Source organism: Castor canadensis, chromosome 1 (assembly GCF_047511655.1).
Source record: "Castor canadensis chromosome 1, mCasCan1.hap1v2, whole genome shotgun sequence".
Taxonomy (NCBI): domain Eukaryota; kingdom Metazoa; phylum Chordata; class Mammalia; order Rodentia; family Castoridae; genus Castor; species Castor canadensis.
Genome location: NC_133386.1, coordinates 208,530,510 through 208,556,792, shown reverse-complemented (window position 1 = coordinate 208,556,792; position 26,283 = coordinate 208,530,510). Strand labels below are relative to the sequence as shown.

The following is a 26,283-nucleotide window of genomic DNA, read 5'->3' as shown; positions in this document are numbered from 1 at the left end:
TCCACCTGCCAGCCCTCTCCAGGGCTGGCCCCCAGCACATGCCCACCTGGGCTTTCCCAGGTGCACGTGGGATAAGCCCTCTGCCTCTCCCTCCTTCCCTGGAGCCATTTTCCAAGCCTGGGGATGCTTGTCCCCCCACAGGGCACCGTTTGTGGCCTGTGTGGGAACTTCGATGACCGCACCAGCAATGACTTCACCACAAGGGATCACATGGTGGTGAGCAGTGAGCTGGACTTTGGCAATAGCTGGAAGGAAGCTCCCACCTGCCCAGACGTGAGCAGCACCCCGGAACCCTGCAGCCTGAACCCACACCGCCGCTCCTGGGCGGAGAAGCAGTGCAGCATCATCAAGAGCAGCGTATTCAGCGCGTGCCACAGCAAGGTGGGCGGGGCCGTGGGCGTGCTTGGTGGGCGGGGCCATGGGCGGGGCCTCTGCAGGAGAGCCGTGGCGCCTGGCTGTGGCTGTCGCTGTGGCCTCTTGGTCCTGCTACCGGTTGCTTTTGGGACCCAGAGTGCACTAAGTTTGGGAGTCTCCTTGCTGCTTCATCATGGTATACTTGCACTTCAGCTTTGGCTCTGTCCACTTTATTCTTTGGACATGTCACCAGATGACCAGCCTTTCCTCTAAGACTACTGGCTGGATCACATGCTCACCAGGAAAGCAGAAAGGACTCATGAACCCACTAATGCCCAGAAGCCCCTCAGTTTTTGGCAGTACAGGAGGAGGGGCAGGTTTTAGGATTGGCATCTTACGGCTGAGTCCCTGAGGTTCCCAGGGGCTGAGTGACAGGTCTGCCAGCCAGAGAGGGCCAAATGTCTCTGAATAACTCCCTCCCCCAGGCCCCCATCAACCACGCTGAGGCCCTGGGAGGGTAGCACTAGGTAACTGTGTCCTGTCCCGGGAGTGGGGCCAGCCTCAGCTTCCTGAACAGCAGTGAGTACAGGCAGAAATCCTGGCTCTGTGAGGGTAGTGTGGACCCAGGGCACACGGAAGTCTGCTCCACAGGTGGACCCCTCGGTCTTCTATGAGGCTTGTGTGCACGACTCCTGCTCCTGTGACACTGGAGGGGATTGTGAGTGCTTCTGCTCTGCCGTGGCCTCCTATGCTCAGGAGTGCACCAAGGCAGAGGCCTGTGTGTACTGGAGGACACCGGACTTGTGCCGTGAGTGTCCATTGTCTTGGGTCTGGGGCTGCAGGGAGGGCGGGGGTCTGCTGCGCCATGGGGCAGATGGTACTTCCTTCCCATCCAAATGACAGCCTGTATGGTATCCACCCCCAACTTGTTGGGGCATCCTTCCTTGGGGCCATCATGGGACCTGGTTGGCTGGAGCCCGCTGGTCATGTCCCTGCCAATTCCTCCTACACCCCAGTCTCACCTTCGCCTTGGCACTTACTTATGCTCTCCTGAGCCTGACCCTGTCCCTCTCCCCGTCCCCCAGCCATATTCTGTGACTACTACAACCCCCCGGATGAGTGTGAGTGGCACTACGAGCCCTGTGGAAACCGCAGCTTTGAGACCTGCAGAACCATCAGCGGCATCCACTCCAACATCTCAGTGTCCTACCTGGAGGGTGAGCTGGGGGTGTGATTGCCAAATTGGCAGGCCCTGGGGAGACCCACGGAGACACCTGGAGAGGGGCCTGAGGCCCACAGTGGGCCAGGTTCACCTTGGTGCAGAATCTGCACACTGCCTCCATGGCAGATGCAGAAGAGGCAGGCTAGCTAACGCAGTCTTGAAACCAGGGTGGGACTGCCGAGGGAGAGACAGAGAAGCGCACATCCTAGAGGGAGAAAGATTTACCCTGTCTTTCTGACTGCTGGTTTTGCCAGAGGAACATCCCTGAAAGAAAGGCTGGTGTGATGGGGTGGGTGGGGAGGGTCTAGTGGACTGGGGGTCCTCCATGGTGGTCCAAGCCCCATTCCCTGTGCCTGCCAGGTTGCTATCCTCGGTGCCCTAAGCACAGGCCCATCTATGATGAGGATCTGAAGAAGTGTGTCACTGGAGACAAGTGTGGCTGCTATGTTGAGGATACTCGCTACCCACCTGGAGCGTCCGTTCCCCCTAAGGATATCTGCCAGTCTTGGTATCTAAGCCCACATTGCAAGGGCCTGGCGGAGTTTGGCACATATGCATGCACATGTGTGAACATGCATGTCAGCGTAGCCACACAGGCACAGCTGCAAACACACATACACGAGGACCAGCCGCACACGTGTTCAACACACACCCCTGCACACACACACACCCCCGTGCACACACACACACACGGACACATGATCACTCCCATGCAGGTGTACATGTGTCATGCACACACAATGCATACATGGACACATGGACACATACACGGACAGAGTCACACACAGGTACACACTAACAGTCACACATGCACACACATGCTCACAGGAGCCAGGGGACTCAGTACCAGTTCCTCTTCATAGGAAGAGGGGCCCTCTGGTCTCATCCTGCCCCCCCCCATCTAGTTTTCCCTGCCTCACCTCATTGTCCTTGGTCTGTCTTCATTTAGAATCCAATGGGTGAGGTTCCTCTTCTGACTTTGGAGGCAGTGTCCGGAGGGTTTTGGCCTGGGAATGTTGGGTGTCTGTGATCAGGGAGGCCTTCAGCCATTGTACTTGCTTTACAGCATCTGCACCAAATCCTCACACATCATCTGCAAGCCAGACGAAGGTGAGTCAGTCTCTGCTGCTGCTCTCGAGTGGGTGAGCCAGGGGTCCCAACCCCTGTTCTGTTGTGGCTGACCAGGACCCAAATGCCCTGTTCCTGGATCCATGAGGCCTGGCCTCAGGTGGGTTTTGGTCTCCTGGGCTCTGCCCCTTTGATGCCTGGGGCCCTTCCCATTCAGACATGCCCTGATGTACTGCAACAGTGAGGGGTTCCCATGAACCCCTTTTGATCCTTCTTTTGGGAGACCAGCCCTATGATGAATCTTTGCCACCTCTCTCCTGTGGTTCAACCTCTGTGTTTTGAGGAGGCCCCTTCTTCAAAGCGAGGGGTTCTGGAGATGGAGTCCTGGGGCATTTGTCTGCCATCTGTTGGAACTCGGGTCACTCCACCTTCCCTCATGTGTAGCCTATTGGAGAGGTTCAAGAAAACTTCCCACTGGGTTGATGGTTGGTATCCCTCCCACCCCAGGGAAGATTATCAATAAGACCCAGGACGGCCCCTTCTGCTACTGGGAGTACTGTGGCCCCAATGGAACAGTGGAGAAGCACTTCAACATCTGTGCATCTACCCCAATACCCCCGTCTATCCCAACGAGCTCCATCACAACTTCCTTCACCACCCCTGCACCCCTCACCACCACCACCACCGCCACCTCCCCTGCCACCAGCACGACCTCTGGCACCGGTAAGAGCCCATGGCCATGCATCCTTTCCTCTGCCTCCAGAACCAGTGAGCTTTCTGGGGGTGGGGCCGTGCCTGGTGTGGCCAGTCTGCTCTGCAAATCAGCAGCAATGTGAGGTGATGCCAACATTCCTTTGAACTTGGGGAACGTGTTCCTAAGGGCTGGGGAACCCAAGGATTTCCCTACATTCCTCTGGATGAACCCAGAGCCACCACTGAGTAAGCTGCTGGGGTGTGACCGCCACGGGAAAAAAGACATTTTTAAAGATAAAAAAAATAATTAAAAAATCTCAAGCTATGTGATGCCACTCTCTTTTATCCTTGTTCTGTTGCAGTTCCATCAACCACTCCACGTAAGTGACGCCGGCGATACTTGGTAATGGTAGTAAAGGGCTGAGAAGAGAAAAAGCTTGCCAAATCCCTCCCGAAAGCTACCTCTGGGACGGACTGGATTCATCTGCTTATGGACCAATGATGGGTGTATTATGGTGACTTTATTCAGTTTCCAGAGTCCAGGGACTACTGAGGTGGGACTGGATTTGCTGTGGGTGACCACATTCTTGGGCAAGAGCAGAGACAAAACTCCTTCCGTACTCTTCCTTACTGGAATGAGTGGCCCTTTTGTTCCTTTTATTTATTTATTTTTAACACAAAGTTTTGAAAAGAGCTGAGAAAGGAACACTGAGCTAGGGCTTCAAGACCTTGGGTCTGTCATACCCAGATATGGCCATGGGTGGCCCCTTCCGTCTAGGTCTCAGTATTTCACTTGTGGAAGTGGTGTTCACCCTAATCTCTGACCCTACAACCTGGTCCTTTGGTGAGGGCTGGGAGGGACCTGCAGCCATGCCTAGGGTTGGTCTTGGAGGTCACTGACCCTGAAAACATTATGGCTTCACTGTAGGCACCACTACCAGGTACACATATCTGATGCTGGGTTTTGTTTCTCTAGATGTGTGCTGCTTCTGGTCAGACTGGATCAACGAGAACCATCCAAGCAGTGGCAGTGATGGTGGTGACCATGAGACCTTTAACAGTGTTTGCACTGCTCCTAAGGACATTGAATGTAGGTCAGCCACGGAGCCCTATCTCACCTGGAAGGAGCTGAACCAGAAGGTGCAGTGCAATGTTTCATCTGGGCTCATTTGCAAGAATGAAGAACAGTTTGGAAATGGAGTATTTGAACTCTGTTATGACTACAAGATCCGTGTCAATTGTTGCGTGCTATCTGATTCAGAGTGTCCCACTTCAACCATTGCCACAACAACTACGACCACGCCCACCACTACATCAACTACAACCAGCACTCCACCAACGGCCACATCTACTACTTCACCAAGGACCACACCCATCAGTCCATCAACGCCCCCGCCAACCACTCCACCAACACCCACACCCACAACTCCATCAACAACCACATCTACTTCACCACTGACCAAAACAAGCACTCCACCGACCACGCCTAGCACTCCACTAACTACAACCACCACTCCATCAACACCCACATCCAGCACTCCATCAACACCCATATCCAGCACTCCATCAACATCCACACCCACAACTCCAGCAACGACCACATCTACTTCACCAACCACGCCTAGCACACCACCAACTGAAACCATCACCCCACTAACTACAACCACCTCTCCACCAACACCCACAGCAACAACTCCATCAACACCCACATCCAGCACTCCAGCAACGACCACGTCCAGCACTCCAGCAACGACCACATCCAGCACTCCAGCAACGACCACATCTACTTCACCAACCACGCCCAGCACACCACCAACTGAAACCATCACCCCACTAACTACAACCACCTCTCCACCAACACCCACAGCAACAACTCCATCAACACCCACATCCAGCACTCCAGCAACGACCACATCCAGCACTCCAGCAACGACCACATCCAGCACTCCAGCAACGACCACATCTACTTCACCAACCACGCCTAGCACACCACCAACTGAAACCATCACCCCACTAACTACAACCACCTCTCCACCAATGACCACGCCCAAGACTCCATCAACGACCACATCCACTACTTCACCAACAACCACACCCACAACTCCATCAACAGCCACACCCAGCACTCCAGCACCGACCACATCTACTACTTCACCAACGACCACATCCAGCACTCCACCAACGACAACCACCACCCCAACAACGACCACACCTACGACTCCACCAACAACCACATCCAGCGCTCCATGTGTGGATGACTGCAAATGGACTGGCTGGTGGGATTCTGGTAAACTCTACCCTAACAAGACAGGTGATTTTGAATTGATTGGAAAAGTCTGCGCTGGCTGGGCAACTAATATCGCCTGCAGAGCTGTGGCATATCCTAATATTCCAATTGAACAGCTTGGACAAAAAGTGGTATGTGACCCCTCTATTGGACTGGTGTGCAAAAATGAAGACCAGAAGCCAGGAGCTCCCTTCCCGGTTCCCATGTGCCTCAACTATGAGATCAATGTCTATTGCTGTGAGTGTGGCACAACCACCCACATCTCAACTACCATATCAGAAACTTCAACCCTGACACACACCACAACAGGGACATCAACCCCACCATCTACCACCACAGAAACCTCAACCCCAACACCAACCATCATAGTGACCACAACGTCTACTGTCACAGAGACTACAACACCAACATCTACAACAACCCAGACTCCAATCCCAACCCCAACCACAACAACCACAGAGACACCAACCCCAACCTCCACTACCACAGTGATATCACTTTCAACACCCACCACCACACAGACACCAACACCCCCATCCAGCACTACACAGATCCCAACGCCAACGTCTCCCTCCACAGAGACCCCAACCCTAACGTCCACTACAACCCAGACTCCATCACCAACCCCAACCACCACAACCACAGAGACACCAACGCCAACTCCCACTACCACAGTGATACCACCTTCAACACCCACCACCACGCCCAGCACGCCACCAACTACAACCACACCCAAGACTCCACCAACGACCACGCCCAGCACTCCACCAACTGAAACCATCACCCCACTAACTACAACCACCTCTCCACCAACGACCACACCAACAACTCCATCAACGACCACATCCAGCACTCCAGCAACGACCACACCAACAACTCCATCAACGACCACACCAACAACTCCAGCAACGACCACATCTACTTCACCACCAACCACACTGAGCACTCCACTGACCAAGCCCAGCACACCACCAACTACAACCACCACTCCACCAACACCCACACCCACCACTCCAGCAACGACCACATCTATTTCACCAACCACGCCCAGCACACCACCAACTGAAACCATCACCCCACTAACTACAACCACCTCTCCACCAACACCCACAGCAACAACTCCATCAACACCCACATCCAGCACTCCAGCAACGACCACATCCAGCACTCCAGCAACGACCACATCTACTTCACCAACCACGCCTAGCACACCACCAACTGAAACCATCACCCCACTAACTACAACCACCTCTCCACCAACGACCACACCAACAACTCCATCAACGACCACATCCAGCACTCCAGCAACGACCACACCAACAACTCCAGCAACGACCACATCTACTTCACCACCAACCACACTGAGCACTCCACTGACCACGCCCAGCACACCACCAACTACAACCACCACTCCACCAACACCCACACCCACCACTCCAGCAACGACCACATCCACAACTCCACCAACGACCACAACCAGCACTCCACCAACTGAAACCATTACCCCACTAACTACAACCACCACTCCATCAACACCCACATCCAGCACTCCAGCAACGACCACATCTATTTCACCAACCACGCCCAGCACACCACCAACTGAAACCATCACCCCACTAACTACAACCACCTCTCCACCAACGACCACACCAACAACTCCATCAACACCCACATCCAGCACTCCAGCAACGACCACATCCAGCACTCCAGCAACGACCACATCTACTTCACCAACCACGCCTAGCACACCACCAACTGAAACCATCACCCCACTAACTACAACCACCTCTCCACCAACACCCACATCCAGCACTCCAGCAACGACCACATCCAGCACTCCAGCAACAACCACATCTACTTCACCAACCACGCCGAGCACACCACCAACTGAAACCATCACCCCACTAACTACAACCACCTCTCCACCAACGACCACGCCCAAGACTCCATCAACGACCACATCCACTACTTCACCAACAACCACACCCACAACTCCATCAACAACCACACCCAGCACTCCAGCACCGACCACATCTACTACTTCACCAACGACCACATCCAGCACTCCACCAACGACAACCACCACCCCAACAACGACCACACCTATGACTCCACCAACAACCACATCCAGCGCTCCATGTGTGGATGACTGCAAATGGACTGGCTGGTGGGATTCTGGTAAACTCTACCCTAACAAGACAGGTGATTTTGAATTGATTGGAAAAGTCTGCGCTGGCTGGGCAACTAATATCGCCTGCAGAGCTGTGGCATATCCTAATATTCCAATTGAACAGCTTGGACAAAAAGTGGTATGTGACCCCTCTATTGGACTGGTGTGCAAAAATGAAGACCAGAAGCCAGGAGCTCCCTTCCCGGTTCCCATGTGCCTCAACTATGAGATCAATGTCTATTGCTGTGAGTGTGGCACAACCACCCACATCTCAACTACCATATCAGAAACTTCAACCCCGACACACACCACAACAGGGACATCAACCCCACCATCTACCACCACAGAAACCTCAACCCCAACACCAACCATCATAGTGACCACAACGTCTACTGTCACAGAGACTACAACACCAACATCTACAACAACCCAGACTCCAATCCCAACCCCAACCACAACAACCACAGAGACACCAACCCCAACCTCCACTACCACAGTGATATCACTTTCAACACCCACCACCACACAGACACCAACACCCCCATCCAGCACTACACAGATCCCAACGCCAACGTCTCCCTCCACAGAGACCCCAACCCTAACGTCCACTACAACCCAGACTCCATCACCAACCCCAACCACCACAACCACAGAGACACCAACGCCAACTCCCACTACCACAGTGATACCACCTTCAACACCCACCACCACGCCCAGCACGCCACCAACTACAACCACACCCAAGACTCCACCAACGACCACGCCCAGCACTCCACCAACTGAAACCATCACCCCACTAACTACAACCACCTCTCCACCAACGACCACACCAACAACTCCATCAACGACCACATCCAGCACTCCAGCAACGACCACATCCAGCACTCCAGCAACGACCACATCTACTTCACCAACCACGCCTAGCACACCACCAACTGAAACCATCACCCCACTAACTACAACCACCTCTCCACCAACACCCACAGCAACAACTCCACCAACACCCACATCCAGCACTCCAGCAACGACCACATCCAGCACTCCAGCAACGACCACATCCAGCACTCCAGCAACGACCACATCTACTTCACCAACCACGCCTAGCACACCACCAACTGAAACCATCACCCCACTAACTACAACCACCTCTCCACCAACACCCACAGCAACAACTCCATCAACACCCACATCCAGCACTCCAGCAACGACCACATCCAGCACTCCAGCAACGACCACATCTACTTCACCAACCACGCCTAGCACACCACCAACTGAAACCATCACCCCACTAACTACAACCACCTCTCCACCAACACCCACAGCAACAACTCCATCAACACCCACATCCAGCACTCCAGCAACGACCACATCCAGCACTCCAGCAACGACCACATCTACTTCACCAACCACGCCTAGCACACCACCAACTGAAACCATCACCCCACTAACTACAACCACCTCTCCACCAATGACCACGCCCAAGACTCCATCAACGACCACATCCACTACTTCACCAACAACCACACCCACAACTCCATCAACAGCCACACCCAGCACTCCAGCACCGACCACATCTACTACTTCACCAACGACCACATCCAGCACTCCACCAACGACAACCACCACCCCAACAACGACCACACCTACGACTCCACCAACAACCACATCCAGCGCTCCATGTGTGGATGACTGCAAATGGACTGGCTGGTGGGATTCTGGTAAACTCTACCCTAACAAGACAGGTGATTTTGAATTGATTGGAAAAGTCTGCGCTGGCTGGGCAACTAATATCGCCTGCAGAGCTGTGGCATATCCTAATATTCCAATTGAACAGCTTGGACAAAAAGTGGTATGTGACCCCTCTATTGGACTGGTGTGCAAAAATGAAGACCAGAAGCCAGGAGCTCCCTTCCCGGTTCCCATGTGCCTCAACTATGAGATCAATGTCTATTGCTGTGAGTGTGGCACAACCACCCACATCTCAACTACCATATCAGAAACTTCAACCCCGACACACACCACAACAGGGACATCAACCCCACCATCTACCACCACAGAAACCTCAACCCCAACACCAACCATCATAGTGACCACAACGTCTACTGTCACAGAGACTACAACACCAACATCTACAACAACCCAGACTCCAATCCCAACCCCAACCACAACAACCACAGAGACACCAACCCCAACCTCCACTACCACAGTGATATCACTTTCAACACCCACCACCACACAGACACCAACACCCCCATCCAGCACTACACAGATCCCAACGCCAACGTCTCCCTCCACAGAGACCCCAACCCTAACGTCCACTACAACCCAGACTCCATCACCAACCCCAACCACCACAACCACAGAGACACCAACGCCAACTCCCACTACCACAGTGATACCACCTTCAACACCCACCACCACGCCCAGCACGCCACCAACTACAACCACACCCAAGACTCCACCAACGACCACGCCCAGCACTCCACCAACTGAAACCATCACCCCACTAACTACAACCACCTCTCCACCAACGACCACACCAACAACTCCATCAACGACCACATCCAGCACTCCAGCAACGACCACATCCAGCACTCCAGCAACGACCACATCTACTTCACCAACCACGCCTAGCACACCACCAACTGAAACCATCACCCCACTAACTACAACCACCTCTCCACCAACACCCACAGCAACAACTCCATCAACACCCACATCCAGCACTCCAGCAACGACCACATCTACTTCACCAACCACGCCTAGCACACCACCAACTGAAACCATCACCCCACTAACTACAACCACCTCTCCACCAACACCCACATATAGCACTCCAGCAACGACCACATCCAGCACTCCAGCAACGACCACATCCAGCACTCCAGCAACGACCACATCTACTTCACCAACCACGCCTAGCACACCACCAACTGAAACCATCACCCCACTAACTACAACCACCTCTCCACCAACACCCACAGCAACAACTCCATCAACACCCACATCCAGCACTCCAGCAACGACCACATCCAGCACTCCAGCAACGACCACATCTACTTCACCAACCACGCCTAGCACACCACCAACTGAAACCATCACCCCACTAACTACAACCACCTCTCCACCAACACCCACAGCAACAACTCCATCAACACCCACATCCAGCACTCCAGCAACGACCACATCCAGCACTCCAGCAACGACCACATCTACTTCACCAACCACGCCCAGCACACCACCAACTGAAACCATCACCCCACTAACTACAACCACCTCTCCACCAACGACCACACCAACAACTCCATCAACGACCACATCCAGCACTCCAGCAACGACCACATCCAGCACTCCAGCAACGACCACATCCAGCACTCCAGCAACGACCACATCTACTTCACCAACCACGCCTAGCACACCACCAACTGAAACCATCACCCCACTAACTACAACCACCTCTCCACCAACGACCACACCAACAACTCCATCAACGACCACATCCAGCACTCCAGCAACGACCACATCCAGCACTCCAGCAACGACCACATCTACTTCACCAACCACGCCTAGCACACCACCAACTGAAACCATCACCCCACTAACTACAACCACCTCTCCACCAACACCCACAGCAACAACTCCATCAACACCCACATCCAGCACTCCAGCAACGACCACATCCAGCACTCCAGCAACGACCACATCTACTTCACCAACCACGCCTAGCACACCACCAACTGAAACCATCACCCCACTAACTACAACCACCTCTCCACCAACACCCACAGCAACAACTCCATCAACACCCACATCCAGCACTCCAGCAACGACCACATCTACTTCACCAACCACGCCCAGCACACCACCAACTGAAACCATCACCCCACTAACTACAACCACCTCTCCACCAACGACCACACCAACAACTCCATCAACGACCACATCCAGCACTCCAGCAACGACCACATCCAGCACTCCAGCAACGACCACATCTACTTCACCAACCACGCCTAGCACACCACCAACTGAAACCATCACCCCACTAACTACAACCACCTCTCCACCAACGACCACACCAACAACTCCATCAACGACCACATCCAGCACTCCAGCAACGACCACATCCAGCACTCCAGCAACGACCACATCTACTTCACCAACCACGCCCAGCACACCACCAACTGAAACCATCACCCCACTAACTACAACCACCTCTCCACCAACGACCACACCAACAACTCCATCAACACCCACATCCAGCACTCCAGCAACGACCACATCCAGCACTCCAGCAACGACCACATCCAGCACTCCAGCAACGACCACATCTACTTCACCAACCACGCCTAGCACACCACCAACTGAAACCATCACCCCACTAACTACAACCACCTCTCCACCAACACCCACAGCAACAACTCCATCAACACCCACATCCAGCACTCCAGCAACGACCACATCCAGCACTCCAGCAACGACCACATCCAGCACTCCAGCAACGACCACATCTACTTCACCAACCACGCCTAGCACACCACCAACTGAAACCATCACCCCACTAACTACAACCACCTCTCCACCAACACCCACAGCAACAACTCCATCAACACCCACATCCAGCACTCCAGCAACGACCACATCTACTTCACCAACCACGCCTAGCACACCACCAACTGAAACCATCACCCCACTAACTACAACCACCTCTCCACCAACACCCACATATAGCACTCCAGCAACGACCACATCCAGCACTCCAGCAACGACCACATCCAGCACTCCAGCAACGACCACATCTACTTCACCAACCACGCCTAGCACACCACCAACTGAAACCATCACCCCACTAACTACAACCACCTCTCCACCAACACCCACAGCAACAACTCCATCAACACCCACATCCAGCACTCCAGCAACGACCACATCCAGCACTCCAGCAACGACCACATCTACTTCACCAACCACGCCTAGCACACCACCAACTGAAACCATCACCCCACTAACTACAACCACCTCTCCACCAACACCCACAGCAACAACTCCATCAACACCCACATCCAGCACTCCAGCAACGACCACATCTACTTCACCAACCACGCCCAGCACACCACCAACTGAAACCATCACCCCACTAACTACAACCACCTCTCCACCAACGACCACACCAACAACTCCATCAACGACCACATCCAGCACTCCAGCAACGACCACATCCAGCACTCCAGCAACGACCACATCTACTTCACCAACCACGCCCAGCACACCACCAACTGAAACCATCACCCCACTAACTACAACCACCTCTCCACCAACGACCACACCAACAACTCCATCAACGACCACATCCAGCACTCCAGCAACGACCACATCCAGCACTCCAGCAACGACCACATCTACTTCACCAACCACGCCTAGCACACCACCAACTGAAACCATCACCCCACTAACTACAACCACCTCTCCACCAACGACCACACCAACAACTCCATCAACGACCACATCCAGCACTCCAGCAACGACCACATCCAGCACTCCAGCAACGACCACATCTACTTCACCAACCACGCCTAGCACACCACCAACTGAAACCATCACCCCACTAACTACAACCACCTCTCCACCAACGACCACACCAACAACTCCATCAACACCCACATCCAGCACTCCAGCAACGACCACATCAACAACTCCAGCAACGACCACATCTACTTCACCAACCACGCCTAGCACACCACCAACTGAAACCATCACCCCACTAACTACAACCACCTCTCCAGCAACGACCACACCAACAACTCCATCAACACCCACATCCAGCACTCCAGCAACGACCACATCCAGCACTCCAGCAACGACCACATCTACTTCACCAACCACGCCCAGCACACCACCAACTGAAACCATCACCCCACTAACTACAACCACCTCTCCACCAACGACCACGCCCAGCACTCCATCAACTACAACCATCACTCCATCAACAACCACGCCCAAGACTCCATCAACGACCACATCCAGCACTCCAGCAACGACCACATCTGCTTCACCACCGACCACACAGACACCAACACCCCCATCCAGCACTACACAGATCCCAACGCCAATATCTACCTCCACAGAGACACCAACCCCAACATCTTCTGTCACTAGGACTACCATCACAGAGACCCCAACTCCAAAAACCTCCACTTCTCACACCCCAGCCCCAACATCCAGCACTACACAGACCACAACACCAACGTCTACCTCCACAGCATCTACAACTCCAACCTCTGCTGTGACTACTACCACCATCATCAGGACCCCAACTCAAACACCCACTACTACACAGACTCCAATCCAAACATCTACCACCACGGAGATTCCAACTCCATCACCCACCATCTCACAACCCCCAACCCCAACATCCAGCACTACACAGATTCCAACTCCAATTTCTACCACCACAGAGATTCCAACATCATCCACTTCTGTAACAACTACCACCATCACAGGGACCCCAACTCCAACACCCACCACTTCTCAGCCCTCAACCCCAACATCCAGCACTACACAGATTCCAACTCCAATTTCTACTACTAGTGAAACCCCAACCCCAACCTCTTCTGTCACTACTACCACCATCACAGGGACCCCAACTTCAACATCCTCTACTACAGAGACTGCAACACCTACTGCCACTGTGTCCTCAACTCCAACATCTACTGGCACAGAGTCCCCACCTCCAGCATCCACCACTACCCACACTCCAACCCCAGTCCCCACCACGTCAACCACAGTGACATCCCCTCCAACACCCACTGCCACAGAGACACCAGTTCCAACATCCACCATTATCACTACCACCACCACACAGACCTCACCCCAAACCCCAATCCCCACTACCACAAGCACAGAGACCTCCACTTCTATAGGCACAGTGCCCATTATAGCATCAACCTCTTCCCCCTCAGAGGGTACCACCCTTCTGAGCACCCCCCTGACCACCAGAGTGCCATCCAGTACAACACTGCCATTGGTCACCACTACAGGGGGCATCACGCCCTCTTCACCTCTGAGTTCTGAGGCCCCCACGCCAGCCACCACCACAGTCTCTCCAGGTAAGCAGACATATGTAGTTACTCCTGTCCTTCTCTTCTGCCAGGGAGATCCATGGCCCTAAGACCTGAACCTGGGGTGAGCACTTGTGCCTAGTGTCCCTGCTGTGCTCAGTATGGTTTGAGGTGGCTCAGTGGGCTTCCCCTGTCCTCTGAGCAGGAAGCCACTGACTTTTGGCTTGTGTGCAGGTAGCAGAGCAAAGATCCTGCCTGCCCTGCAGAAGGGTTTTGCTCAGGACACAGCTACGTTTGGCTCACACCCCTCAACACACCACGGTGATGGGGCTATGTGAACATGAGGCCAGGGCTCAGAGTGAGGCAGAGGTCCTTCACCTGTGTCTCCCTATGGTGGCCGTCAGGGCCCCTCTGGGCATGGCACGGGAGGTCTCAGAGGGTAGCTAGTCTAGAACTCTCAGAAAGACTACTGTCCAGTGGGAAACCCCCCTCCAGCCACCAATCATGGGTAGTAGACCTGGCCAACAAGCATTTGGGCTGCCCAGAGCCCTGGCTTCACCCTGAGGGTCTCCTGAGGCAACTCTGAGAGCCTGTGGAATGGACCCAAGACCTTGCTGCATCACGTGTTGCCTCTTGAGTCAGTAGTCTCCTCCCTCTGTGGCAGGATCTGCAGGTTGGGCCCCTGCCACATCTGAGATGACTGATGCCACTAGCCCTCACTTGTGACCTCTGTTCTTGCAGGCACACCCACCTCCTTGAAGACCATCCCCACCAGTGGAACCACAATTGGACTTTCTTCATCCACTACAAGACCAATCTCCACATCTACCTCCACTCCCCCCACTGTGCCAACGTCCACCATGGGAACCCCCACCCAGACAGGACTCCCCTCGGCCACACCGACTACATTGAAGACCAGCATCTCATCCTTAGTGTCCACAACTCCACTCTCCACTCCCAAAACCACGGGCAACACAGCCACCCTGGTCACCTGCTGTGTTTTGGAAGACATCTACTATGGCCCAGGTACCCGTGGTGTTCATTGCCTAATGCTTAGTATCTAGGGCTGCTTTTACCAGTGGATTAGGAACCTGGGCAAGTTCCAATCCGGGAGCTTGCTTAAGAGGCTGGAGGGAGGCCATGGGTGGAAACCTCTATGTCTAGCCCACTTCACTGGAAATGTGCATCAGAAGCCAGGGATCTGCCAAGGTCATGAGGATGTGAGGGTGGTGGAGACACCCAAATACCCCAAGTAAGTCATGGTGGTTGTTAGTTCATTTTCTGTTGCTTTAACAAAATCCTTGAGACCAGGTAATTTATAAAGAATAGAGGGCTATTTAGCTCATGATTCAGGTGGCTGTGGAGTCTGAGAACACAGAGCCAGTGTCTAGTAAGGACCTGGTGTAGCATCACAACGTGGGAGAGGGTCTCATGTAGGGAGACAGGGAAAGCTGCTAGCTTGGGTCTTCCTTTTCTCATAAAGCCACTAATGCCATCATGGTGGCTTCACCCTGATGACCTCTTTCAACACCAATCATCTCCCAAAGGCCTCACCTCCTCATCATTAAACATAGGGGGGTATTAATGCACAGCATGGGTTCCCTCTTATCTCCTCCATGGGGACCTGCTCTAGTCCCCATGGTGGCATAGGTGGCATAAGGACCAGGTCTTTGTCTCTCCTTGCAGGTGAGTTGGTGTACAATGGTACCCATGGGGACACCTGCTATTATGTGAACTGCTCAACTGACTGCAAACTTCAGATGTTCAACTGGTCCTGCCCATCCACACCATCCTCAACTCTCAGGCCCTCCACACCGACATCCTTCCCCACGACTGCACCCTCCACGCCAACGACCACAACCTCCAAGCCAACGACCACAACCTCCAAGCCAACGTCCAGCACACCAACTACCATCAATCCCCCAGAGTGCCCAGACTTTGATCCTCCGAGACAGGTCAGTGGGTTGTGGTGGTACCAAGCCAGGCACCAAGTGGGTCCATGTCCAGATGTCCAAGGCCTGAGGTGCTGCCTTCTTAACCAAGAATGCGACCCATGGCCCTACTCTACCCCATCTTCAGTGAGGAGGCTCAGACTTCCTGCAGCTTCCTGGGCATAGTGTGTACTGGGGGCCTCTACCTTCTCACCATGCCCTGCCTTGCTGTGGCCAGGTGCTGGCTGCTGTGAGGCCCACGTAGCCACCCTCGGCCTCCAGTTGAGAGCATGGTCCACCCCTCCTGCTACCCCATGCAGTGGTCCCAGTTGACTGTCCTGTGCCCTCCATACTACAGGAGAACGAGACCTGGTGGCTGTGTGGCTGCTACATGGCTACATGCAAGTATAACAACACAGTGGTGATTGAGAAGGTGAAGTGTGAGCCTCCGCCCAAGCCCGTCTGCTCCAATGGCCTCCCGCCAGTGCGTGTGGAAGATCCTGATCACTGCTGCTGGCACTGGGAATGTGACTGTAAGCTCTTGCAGTCACCTGGGGACCTTCCTCCTCTTTCCCTGCTCTTCCCTTTCCTGGGGACCACCATCTTCCCTGGGGTCCTTCCTTCCTCCTTTCCCCTGATCTTCCCTTCCCTGAGGACCCCACACCACACATCTTCCCTTTCCTGGGGTGGGGGCTGCAGGGCCAGGCCCCTAGGAGTAGAAGGCCCAAAGCTTCTTAGGCACACACCTGGTTGTTAAGCACCTGCCAAGGGGTAGGCACCCAGACACAGGGACTTGTTGCACACCATCTTGGGCAGGATCCCAGTTGGTGAGAGGCTTGCCTGGTGGGGAAGGGGCATCTCCATGGAATGAGGAGGTTTCCATGGTTAGGGATTCCCCCTGGCTCCAAAGCCAGCCCCAAACTGCAGAAGGGGCTGTCATGGGCTGAGTGGGGAGATGCTTCTGGGGGCTAGATGCATTTCAGCTCAGACACTGGGCACCCCAATCCAGGGACCAGGACTTTCTGCCCTCCTTGGTTCTTCCAGCCTGTCCCTTGAATCTAACCATGACCCTGTTACAGCCCCTACCCCTATCCCCACCCCCAGATTGGTGGCACCAGCTTACTTTGTTCCCTCCCAGGCTATTGCACGGGCTGGGGAGACCCTCACTACATGACCTTCGACGGGCTCTACTACAACTACCAGGGCAATTGCACCTACGTGCTGGTAGAGGAGATCAACCCCAAAGTGGACAACTTTGGGATCTACATTGACAACTACCACTGTGATGTTAATGACGAAGTGTCCTGTCCCCGCACGCTTATTGTGCGCCATGAGACTCAGGAAGTGCTGATCAAGACTGTACAGATGACACCTATAGAGGTGCAGGTATGTGGGTGTGGCCAGGCTGGGCTGCCCTTGGCAGGGCATGCTGGCATGGCCTTCTCAAGCAGAGGACTGGGCTCAGGGGCCTAGGCACCTCCTCCCTTGAACCAGGCTGGAAAAGTGGGAGAAGGCAGGACCTCACCTGAGGACACACCCAGCTCTTCCCATAGGTCCTACAGGTGCATTCCAGGGGCATAAACTTTGTGGCAGAAGTTCCCTCCCCAAGGGTGGGAAAATGAATGGGGTCTATGCATAACTGACTCTTCCCTACCCCTGGAGTCACTGGTCTCAATAGCCAAGAGTCTTGGGGAGACCTGCTCCCTACATGGGACCCCAAAGTTTCTGAGGCTCCCAAGAAAGGAGGTGAGGAATAGGCGGAACCCCTCACCCTGCAGGTTGCAGTAGGGTGACCTCAGATGCTATCCCGAGGTGCAATTTGGCCTGCCCAATCTGACACACATGGGTCCCAGAGAGAACCAAGGTGGGACAGGGCAGGGCAGGCCTCCAGCAGGTGGCTACCATCAGCTCCTGCCCCAGAGGCCTTTCCTGACCCAGGTGTGTCAACTGCAGGTGCAGGTCAATAAGCAGGTGGTGGCATTGCCCTACCAGAAGTATGGGCTGCAGGTGTATGAATCAGGCATCAACTTCGTGGTGGAGATCCCCGAGCTGGGTGCCCTCATCTCCTACAATGGCCTGTCCTTCTCCATCAAGCTGCCCTACCACCTGTTTGGCAACAACACCAAGGGCCAGTGCGGTGAGCTCTGGAGTCCCCCAGACCCCATGCGAGGCTGGGTACAAGCCAGCTATGGGTTTCCTGCTCCTCTGCTGCATTCACTTTGGCACTGTTCCAGATTTGGCCCTAGCAGGAGTTGACTGCCCTCAGGCCTGGCCAGAAGGACACAGGGGCCCAGGCTGGAGAAGGGGGGTGTCCGGGTCTCACCCTGATTTGGGTGGCCAGAGTTTGGTGCTGACATGACATGGCTTTTCTCCCCATGCAGGCACCTGTACCAATAGCACTGAGGATGACTGCGTTCTGCCCAGTGGGGAGGTCATCTCCAATTGTGAGGTTGCAGCTGACTATTGGGTGGTGAATGACCCCTCTAAGCCACACTGTCCTCATACTGACTCCACAACCAAGCATCCGGCTGTCACAAAACCAGGGCCTGGCCAACCGACCCAGCCCAAGAACTGCACGGGGTCTCCTATCTGCCAGCTTATCATGGACAGGTGATTTGCCTATAGCCTGTATGTGACCTTGGTACTGGGCTGCTGCAAGATCTCGAGAAGCAACCTTGCCTCTCTGCTGTCCAGTTATTTACAAAGAGGAGGCGAGGTGCAGCCAGAGTGCGAGGCTGGAAAAGCAGAGGTTGTGGCACTGAGGGCAGGTACCAGGTCATGGGGGGGAGGGCCAGGACCTGGCTTCCAGTTTCTTTAGGACTGAGTTGCCTTCTCTAACATTCCTGTGGCCTTCTGACCTCCCAAACCTCTCACACCTCTTGCCATGGTGCAGGCTCAGTTGACTGGAGGCCCTTGGTAGACCAGTTGACAAGACAGAGCTAGCATTCAGGGCTAATTAGTATCAGGGAGGCAAGTTTGGCCTCCCTAAAGTTGGCAGCCATGGGAAGGGCATGCCTTGCCCCTAGAGGTGTTCCACTTGAGTGGAGGCTGGGTGGATCTCTGCCAGAGCTGCTGGAGGGTGTGTCCTGGCACCTGGTGAGCACTCAGGTATGCAGCTTCCATCTCTGGGTGCCTGGTTGCACAGTGCCGTGCCATGCCCTTTGGGACACAGTACCTGCCTTTCTTTCCCAGGGTTTGGTCCTTTCCCTATGCTCATGTTGCCAGCCATAGACACCTCTCTGGTGGGTGCAGGCTGAGTAGACTCCAGGAAGACAGCCTGGGTGGAGGTGTGAGGTGGTGGGAAAAGTGGGAGAGGCAGGTGCAACACATCTGGGCCCAGGGGTGCCAGCCAGAGCATAACCCATACCCTTCCCTGCACACAGCTTGTTCTCCCCGTGCCATGACGTGGTGCCCCCCCTGCACTACTACGAAGCCTGCCTGTTTGACAGTTGCTTTGTGCCTAATGTTGGTCTGGAGTGTGCCAGCGTGCAGATCTATGCAGCCCTCTGTGCCCAGGAGGGCGTCTGCTTAGACTGGCGGGACCGCACCAACGGGGTCTGCCGTAAGTGCCTGTTTGTCCTTGCCTCTGTCCCTGTACTAGGGTCTGCAGGCCAGACAAGGGTCTCTAGGCTCTGCTGGGTGCTGGGCCCAGTCTGGAGTTAGATTCAGGTGGGTTGGGGTCTCAGAGTGGGAAAGGACAGCCTGGAGGGCTGGGGAGCACTGGGAATTCTGTCAGCCTTGCAAAGCACAACTGTGCACCACCCCCAGCTGGGGACAACCATGGGGAATGGGGCAGAGGCTGTAGTACTAGCAGCTGGCCACCCTCTGTAGGGGCGAGGTGAAGTCCTGAGTGGGAAGGGCTAGGTAGCTCTGTCGTTCAAGGAAGGGATGGACTTCCTCCTCTGGACATGGCTCTTCAGTTCTTCCTCCCTCCCATAGCTATGAAGTGCCCATCTCACAAGGAGTACCGAGCCTGTGGTCCCACAGAAGAGCCCACCTGCAAGTCCAGGTATGTTTCTTGAGAATTCACCAGGAGGACATCTGGTGTGTCAGCTCCCTAGCCCTGCCTACTCACCCCTCCTTTGTTTCTGAGGATATCTCTGCCCTCCAGCTCTTCCCAGGAGAACTCCACGAAACTGGTAGAAGGCTGCTTCTGTCCTGAGGGCACCATGAGCTACGCCCCTGGTTTTGATGTCTGTGTGAAGACATGCGGTATGCCACCCCCTCAAGTTGTCTTCCTCCTGCCTCCATGTCCACAGAAGCTGGACCATGAGGCTGACCGCAGCTTCCTGGAGTACCAAGACTGTGCTAACAGGATTTATTTTCTCCTTCTTTCTAGGCTGTGTGGGACCTGACAATGTTCCCAGAAAGGTAGGCTCTCCTCCTTGTGCTGGGCAGGGGGAGGATTCTCCCACAAATCCTGAAATTTGGGGTGTGGGGTAGAGTAAAGTGCACATAAGAACCTGGAAAACTTGAAGACTGAGTAACGAGTCACTTAAAAAAGGGTGAGCCAGCAGGGACTTCCGTCCACTCACCTACCTGTCCATTGGTGTGTTCAACCCCATTCATCTATCACCCCTCCGTCTAGCCTCCCTCCCTCCCTCCTCTCTCTGTTATTTACCCATCTATCATCCATCCATCCATCCACCTATTTACCTAGCCCTCTCTTCAACCATCCGTCTGTCTCTCCATGAATCCACCCATCCACTAGTAGTCACATGGTGCTCTGTCCGAACCCGAGGTGACACTTTGACCACTTGAGTGCTGTCTCTGGTGTGTGGTCACAGCCATGGTTGACTCCTTAGCTCAATTCTGCACAAACCCAATCGATCTGTGAGGTGTGTTTGCTCATGCTGGCCGATGCTGGTGATCTTGTCACAGCAGCGTGACATCGATGGCCTGGTGCCCTGAAGGAGTAGCTGCCGTCCTGCCCCAGGGGCTTGGAGGCAGGGAGAGACATGGCTTTCCCACAGGACCCCAGTGAAGTGCTTTTCTCCCTGACTGACCACACTGACCACACATGTGCCATGGTGCAGCCTGGTCTGGTGCCCGCTTCTTCCTGATCACCCCTTTCCTCCCTGCAGTTTGGGGAGCGTTTTACATTTGACTGCAAGGACTGCATTTGCCTGGAAGGAGGAAGCGGCATCAACTGCCAGCCCAGGAAGTGTAGTGAGGGGGCCCCCACCGACTGCACGGACGATGGCACCTACCTTGTCACGGAGGTCAACCCTGCTGACACCTGCTGCAATGTCACCTTGTGCAGTAAGACCACCCCTGGGCCCCCACTGTCACTAAGCCTCCCATAAGGCTGTCCCTCCCTTGGTGAGCTCGGGATGTGACCGCCTAAGAGGGTGTTGGCCCAGGCTGCTGGGTCAAGCCAGACACCTTTGCTGCAGAGGCCAGCCTGGGCAGGGCAGGAGTGGACCCACAGAAGCTTGGGTTGGAGCCGTGCAGTGGGAGGTGGATTCTGTAGGGAGCCATCCTAATCATACACCTGCCCCACCCTCAGAGTGTAACACCAGCCTGTGCAAAGAGGAGCCCCCCTCATGCCCGCTGGGATTCGAACTGAAGAGTAGGGTCGTGCCTGGAAGGTGCTGCCCAGTCTACTCGTGTGGTGAGTAAGGCCTGGCAGGGAAGGATGGGGAGGGACCGGGCTGTGGCAGGAGGGACAGGTGGAGGAAACCAGCTTGCACCCACTCAGCCCAGAACACCTGCCCTGTTCATGGGTGTGTGTTCTGACCCATGGGGCCAGACCACAGAGGAGAGCCTCTGATGACCTTTCTTGCTCTTTCTCCCAAGTGTCCAAGGGTGTGTGTGTGCACCAGAACGCTGAGTACCAGGTGAGCCCGGGGTTGGGGAGCAAAGATGGAGGAGGGGAGAAGGGACAGTGTGGTCCTATTCCCCTAAGGACAGAGGTGGGGTTCCATGTGGGGGACTGGGCAGGCCTTGAGGCTGGCCGGTGCGCCCCCCTCATGCCTGCCTGTGCCCAAAGCCTGGCTCTCCAGTGTACTCCTCCAAGTGTGAGAACTGCGTGTGCACCAACACTGTGGACAGCAGCACTCAGCTCAATGTCATCACCTGTACCCACGTGCCCTGCAACAGCTCCTGCAGTCCAGTAAGCCACGGCACCTTCCATTCCTCTCCCTGCCTCTGCCTACCCTCCTCCCATCTTCCAGAGAAGCTGCTTCCATGGAACTTTGTTCTCACAGCTTCTTTCCTCTTTTCCTTGCCAACCTGTGCCTGTCTCCACCTTGGCACCTGCCCATCTGCGGCCTCCCCCAAGTGTGGGGAGGGATTTCAGTAGCCGCAGGGGCCTGTGGGATGTGGAGACTAGGCCCCCAAGCTCAGCCTTGTCTGTATCTGTGCCCTCAGGGCTATGAACTCATGGAGGCCCCAGGGGAGTGCTGCAAGAAGTGCCAGCAGACCCAGTGCGTCATCGAGAGGCCCAACAACCAGCTTATCATCTTGAAGGTGTGCACTGGTAGCACCCAGGGCAGTGCCCAGGGCCCCGGGGTGCAGACTTCACAGGGCCTGCTGGCTTCCGAGGGCAAGACTGGGAGGACTCTCCATTCCCTGGCTGAGTCCTGGGTGCAGTTGGGTATGAGCGTCCTGAAGTTGCCCAGGCAAACGACCACAACTGAGTGACTTAAAACAACAGGAAGTGATTCTTCCATCCTGGAACCCCAAGTTTAAGATGGAGGTCTGGGGAGGGTCCTTTCTGCCTCTTCCAGCTCCTGGGGGCTCCTGGTATCATTGGCTTGTATCCAAACCACTCCTGTCTCTGCCTTCATGTGGCTTCTCGTCTGTGTCTCTTCTAAAGAGACTCGTGTCACCTGGGTTAGGCCCATTCTAATTCAGGGTGTTCTCATCTCAAGAGCCTTCACTTAGTTACTTCTTCAAAGGCCTTTTTTCCCCCCAAATAAGGTCACTTCATATGTAGGGGGGGGTTGGAAAGTGGGTCTACCTTTTGGATTATGTGACCACAGGTAGGTTCTTTTCCCTGAGGACCTTCCCCCCACTGCCCTGGTGTTGGGGGGACCCACAGGTCAGCCTCCTGTTTAAAAAGCCACACCTGGCCTGTCTTTCTGGGCTGGCCTCTGATGTGGGCATGCCTGTTTGCCTTCACCCTGACTCTCCTCTGCCCACAGCCCGGGGAAACAGAGAAAAACGTCGATGACAAGTGTACCTTCTTCACCTGTACGAAAATCAACAACCAGCTTACCTCCTTCGTCTCCAAAATCATGTGCCCTGACTTTGACCCCAGTAGGTGCATCAAGGTGAGTGGGCCATCTGGGTTGCTGGTTGTGTGTGCTGTGCCAGCAGTGAGGGGATGCTGACACTCCAAGGGCTGGTCCCCAGTCTGGCACAGTGGCCTCTGGCTTATTTGTAGCTGCCCCCAGGAGTTTTGGTCCCAGGGCCTTCCTGTACCCATTGAGGTGCCCTGGTGGTCCAGGCTCACTCTCTTTTCCCTCCAGGAGTCCATCACATTCATGCCCAATGGATGCTGTAAGACATGTGAGTACAGTCTGACAGAAGGGTGGGCTCCACCTGGGTCCCTCTAGGGCAGGAAGGCACAAGGGGAGGGTGCCCCAGGAGCCTCATGCCTCTTGTGCCTCCCATGCTTATTTGGATGCCTGGGAACCCAGTCGCTTCCCAGGAGGAGGCAGGATGGAGCCCAGCTGGATGCTGGGAGCTCATCTCATTACAGGGCAGTAGGACTGAGGGTTGAGGGCTGGCCACGCTTGAGGTGGGGAGAGGGAGCATTGAGGGAGGGCGGTATGAGACCCCTCCCCTGTGCCTTGTTCCCCAGGCATCCCTTACAATGAGACCAGGACCCCCTGCTCCATCATCCCAGTCACGAAGGAAATTTCACTGGATGGCTGCACCAAGAATGTCAGCATGAACTATTGCTCCGGTTCCTGTGGGACTTTTGCCATGTGAGTTTCTGGCTGCCAGTGTGCCCTTGTTGGGGGTGGTAGAGGAGCCTGAAGAGAGGACCCAAGGAGGGCCAAGGCTGGCACTGCCCCCCCCCACCACAGGAGGTGGTCCCTCACCCTGCCCTTCCTTGCCTCAGGTACTCTACCCTGGAGAAGTCACTGGACCACAGATGCTCTTGCTGCAAAGAGGAGAGGACCAGCGAGCGTGAGGTGGTCCTGGATTGCCCCGACGGCAGCTCACTAACCCACACCTACACGCACATTGAGAGCTGCCTGTGCCAGGACACCGCCTGCGTGCTCCCACAGGCTCAGCAAAGCCGAGTCCGGCGCTCCAGCCTCCGGCTTCTGGGAAGGAAGTGAGCAGGGCTGGTTCTGCTGTGAAGGCATCGCCCTGCGTTGTCCCACTGAGCCTCTGAGCCTCCTAAGCTTGGCTTCCTCTCTGCAGATATTTATTTCCTGAATCTTTGTTCTGTCTTTTGCTTTCTGATAATAAACTCAAGCAGACACTGTGTTGGTGTGGTTTGAGTGGTGCTGCAGGGGTCTGAGCTGGCTCCTGTACGTCAGGAAGTGAGTGGGGTGGGATGGTTCTGAGAGGGCTCCTCCCTACTCTGGGGTCCAGTCACTGGCTCTATGCACAGGACACAGGGGAACTGGCCTTGGCAAGTACTGTATATAACATGTGACCCCCCCCCACCCCTCAGCAGTGCCTTCCTTGGGGTCCTGGCTCTATGCTTGGGCAAAGCCTGGCTGGGCGAGGCCCTCCGATCCAGAATCTGATAAAATCCCCAAGTTCCTTCAAGCCATTTCCAGGGCTTCTTCTGCTGGTGGGGACCTCGTGCTGGGGGAGCAGCGTGTGCATGTGTGGGTGTGCATGTGTGCTCATGCCATGTAGGAGTGCATGCATGTGCATGTGTGTGTGAGTGCATGTGTGTAAGTGTGTGTGGTCTCACCCTGGGTCTCTATGCTGGGAAAAATGGAGATGGTCCCAGTCCATGGATTTGGGGCAAACTGATAAAAAGCAACCATGACCTTGTGGGAAGCTGCCAGGAAGCTGCTGGGCAGAGCTGTCAAACCTTCAAATGACTTGCAGAAGTCCTGCTTGGCTCTGTGGACACGGTGGGGCAGTTGGTCATGTGTACGCATGTGTGAGTGCATTTGTGTGTATGAGAAAGAGAGAGAGAGAGAGAGAGAGAGAGAGAGAGAGAGAGAGAGAGAGACGCCCTGGGTGCAAGTGCCCATGTGTGTTTAGGAGCTGAGCCCCTGGCCTCTGCTTATGGAGACTTCTGGCCCAGAGCAGGTGCTCCTGTGGTTCAGATTGCAGCAGGTGTCTCCTCTCTGAAGGCAGCAGGAGTGTGTAGGGTCTCAGACCCTGGGCTAAGGACCCCTGAGTAGAGTGACCCAACATGTAAGCATCTTCTGAGGCCATTGAGGAGGCCCTGGCATTTGTCTCCAGCATCCACTGGCTCATCACTGTGGTCTGGTGACCCACTGTCTTATCATTGCACTCTGGTGCACTCACACCTCAGGGAGAGTGAGACTGTGTGCTGGGCTCGAGATCACTGAGGG

General features: G+C 54.9%; 1 protein-coding gene across 1 annotated transcript in view; it reads left to right on the top strand.

The window, feature by feature from the left end:
• The window catches only part of Muc2 (mucin 2, oligomeric mucus/gel-forming), a 34,773-nt gene extending 9,547 nt beyond the window's left edge, over nt 1-25,226 (top strand). The window contains exons 23-51 of the mRNA XM_074051362.1: nt 142-381; nt 1,006-1,162; nt 1,440-1,571; nt 1,937-2,084; nt 2,643-2,686; nt 3,152-3,367; nt 3,700-3,717; nt 4,314-10,427; nt 10,971-12,077; nt 12,207-14,897; nt 15,591-15,875; nt 16,536-16,804; nt 17,139-17,313; nt 17,919-18,166; nt 18,734-18,917; nt 19,162-19,390; nt 20,164-20,342; nt 20,720-20,789; nt 20,892-20,992; nt 21,120-21,151; nt 21,865-22,042; nt 22,290-22,394; nt 22,580-22,620; nt 22,773-22,895; nt 23,153-23,251; nt 23,929-24,057; nt 24,256-24,295; nt 24,591-24,717; nt 24,855-25,226. Coding sequence (XP_073907463.1) covers nt 142-381; nt 1,006-1,162; nt 1,440-1,571; nt 1,937-2,084; nt 2,643-2,686; nt 3,152-3,367; nt 3,700-3,717; nt 4,314-10,427; nt 10,971-12,077; nt 12,207-14,897; nt 15,591-15,875; nt 16,536-16,804; nt 17,139-17,313; nt 17,919-18,166; nt 18,734-18,917; nt 19,162-19,390; nt 20,164-20,342; nt 20,720-20,789; nt 20,892-20,992; nt 21,120-21,151; nt 21,865-22,042; nt 22,290-22,394; nt 22,580-22,620; nt 22,773-22,895; nt 23,153-23,251; nt 23,929-24,057; nt 24,256-24,295; nt 24,591-24,717; nt 24,855-25,077 — 13,704 coding nt within the window. The 3' untranslated portion in view covers nt 25,078-25,226. The remainder of the gene's footprint in view (nt 1-141; nt 382-1,005; nt 1,163-1,439; nt 1,572-1,936; nt 2,085-2,642; nt 2,687-3,151; nt 3,368-3,699; nt 3,718-4,313; nt 10,428-10,970; nt 12,078-12,206; nt 14,898-15,590; nt 15,876-16,535; nt 16,805-17,138; nt 17,314-17,918; nt 18,167-18,733; nt 18,918-19,161; nt 19,391-20,163; nt 20,343-20,719; nt 20,790-20,891; nt 20,993-21,119; nt 21,152-21,864; nt 22,043-22,289; nt 22,395-22,579; nt 22,621-22,772; nt 22,896-23,152; nt 23,252-23,928; nt 24,058-24,255; nt 24,296-24,590; nt 24,718-24,854) is intronic.
• The last annotated feature ends 1,057 nt before the right edge of the window (nt 25,227-26,283 follow it).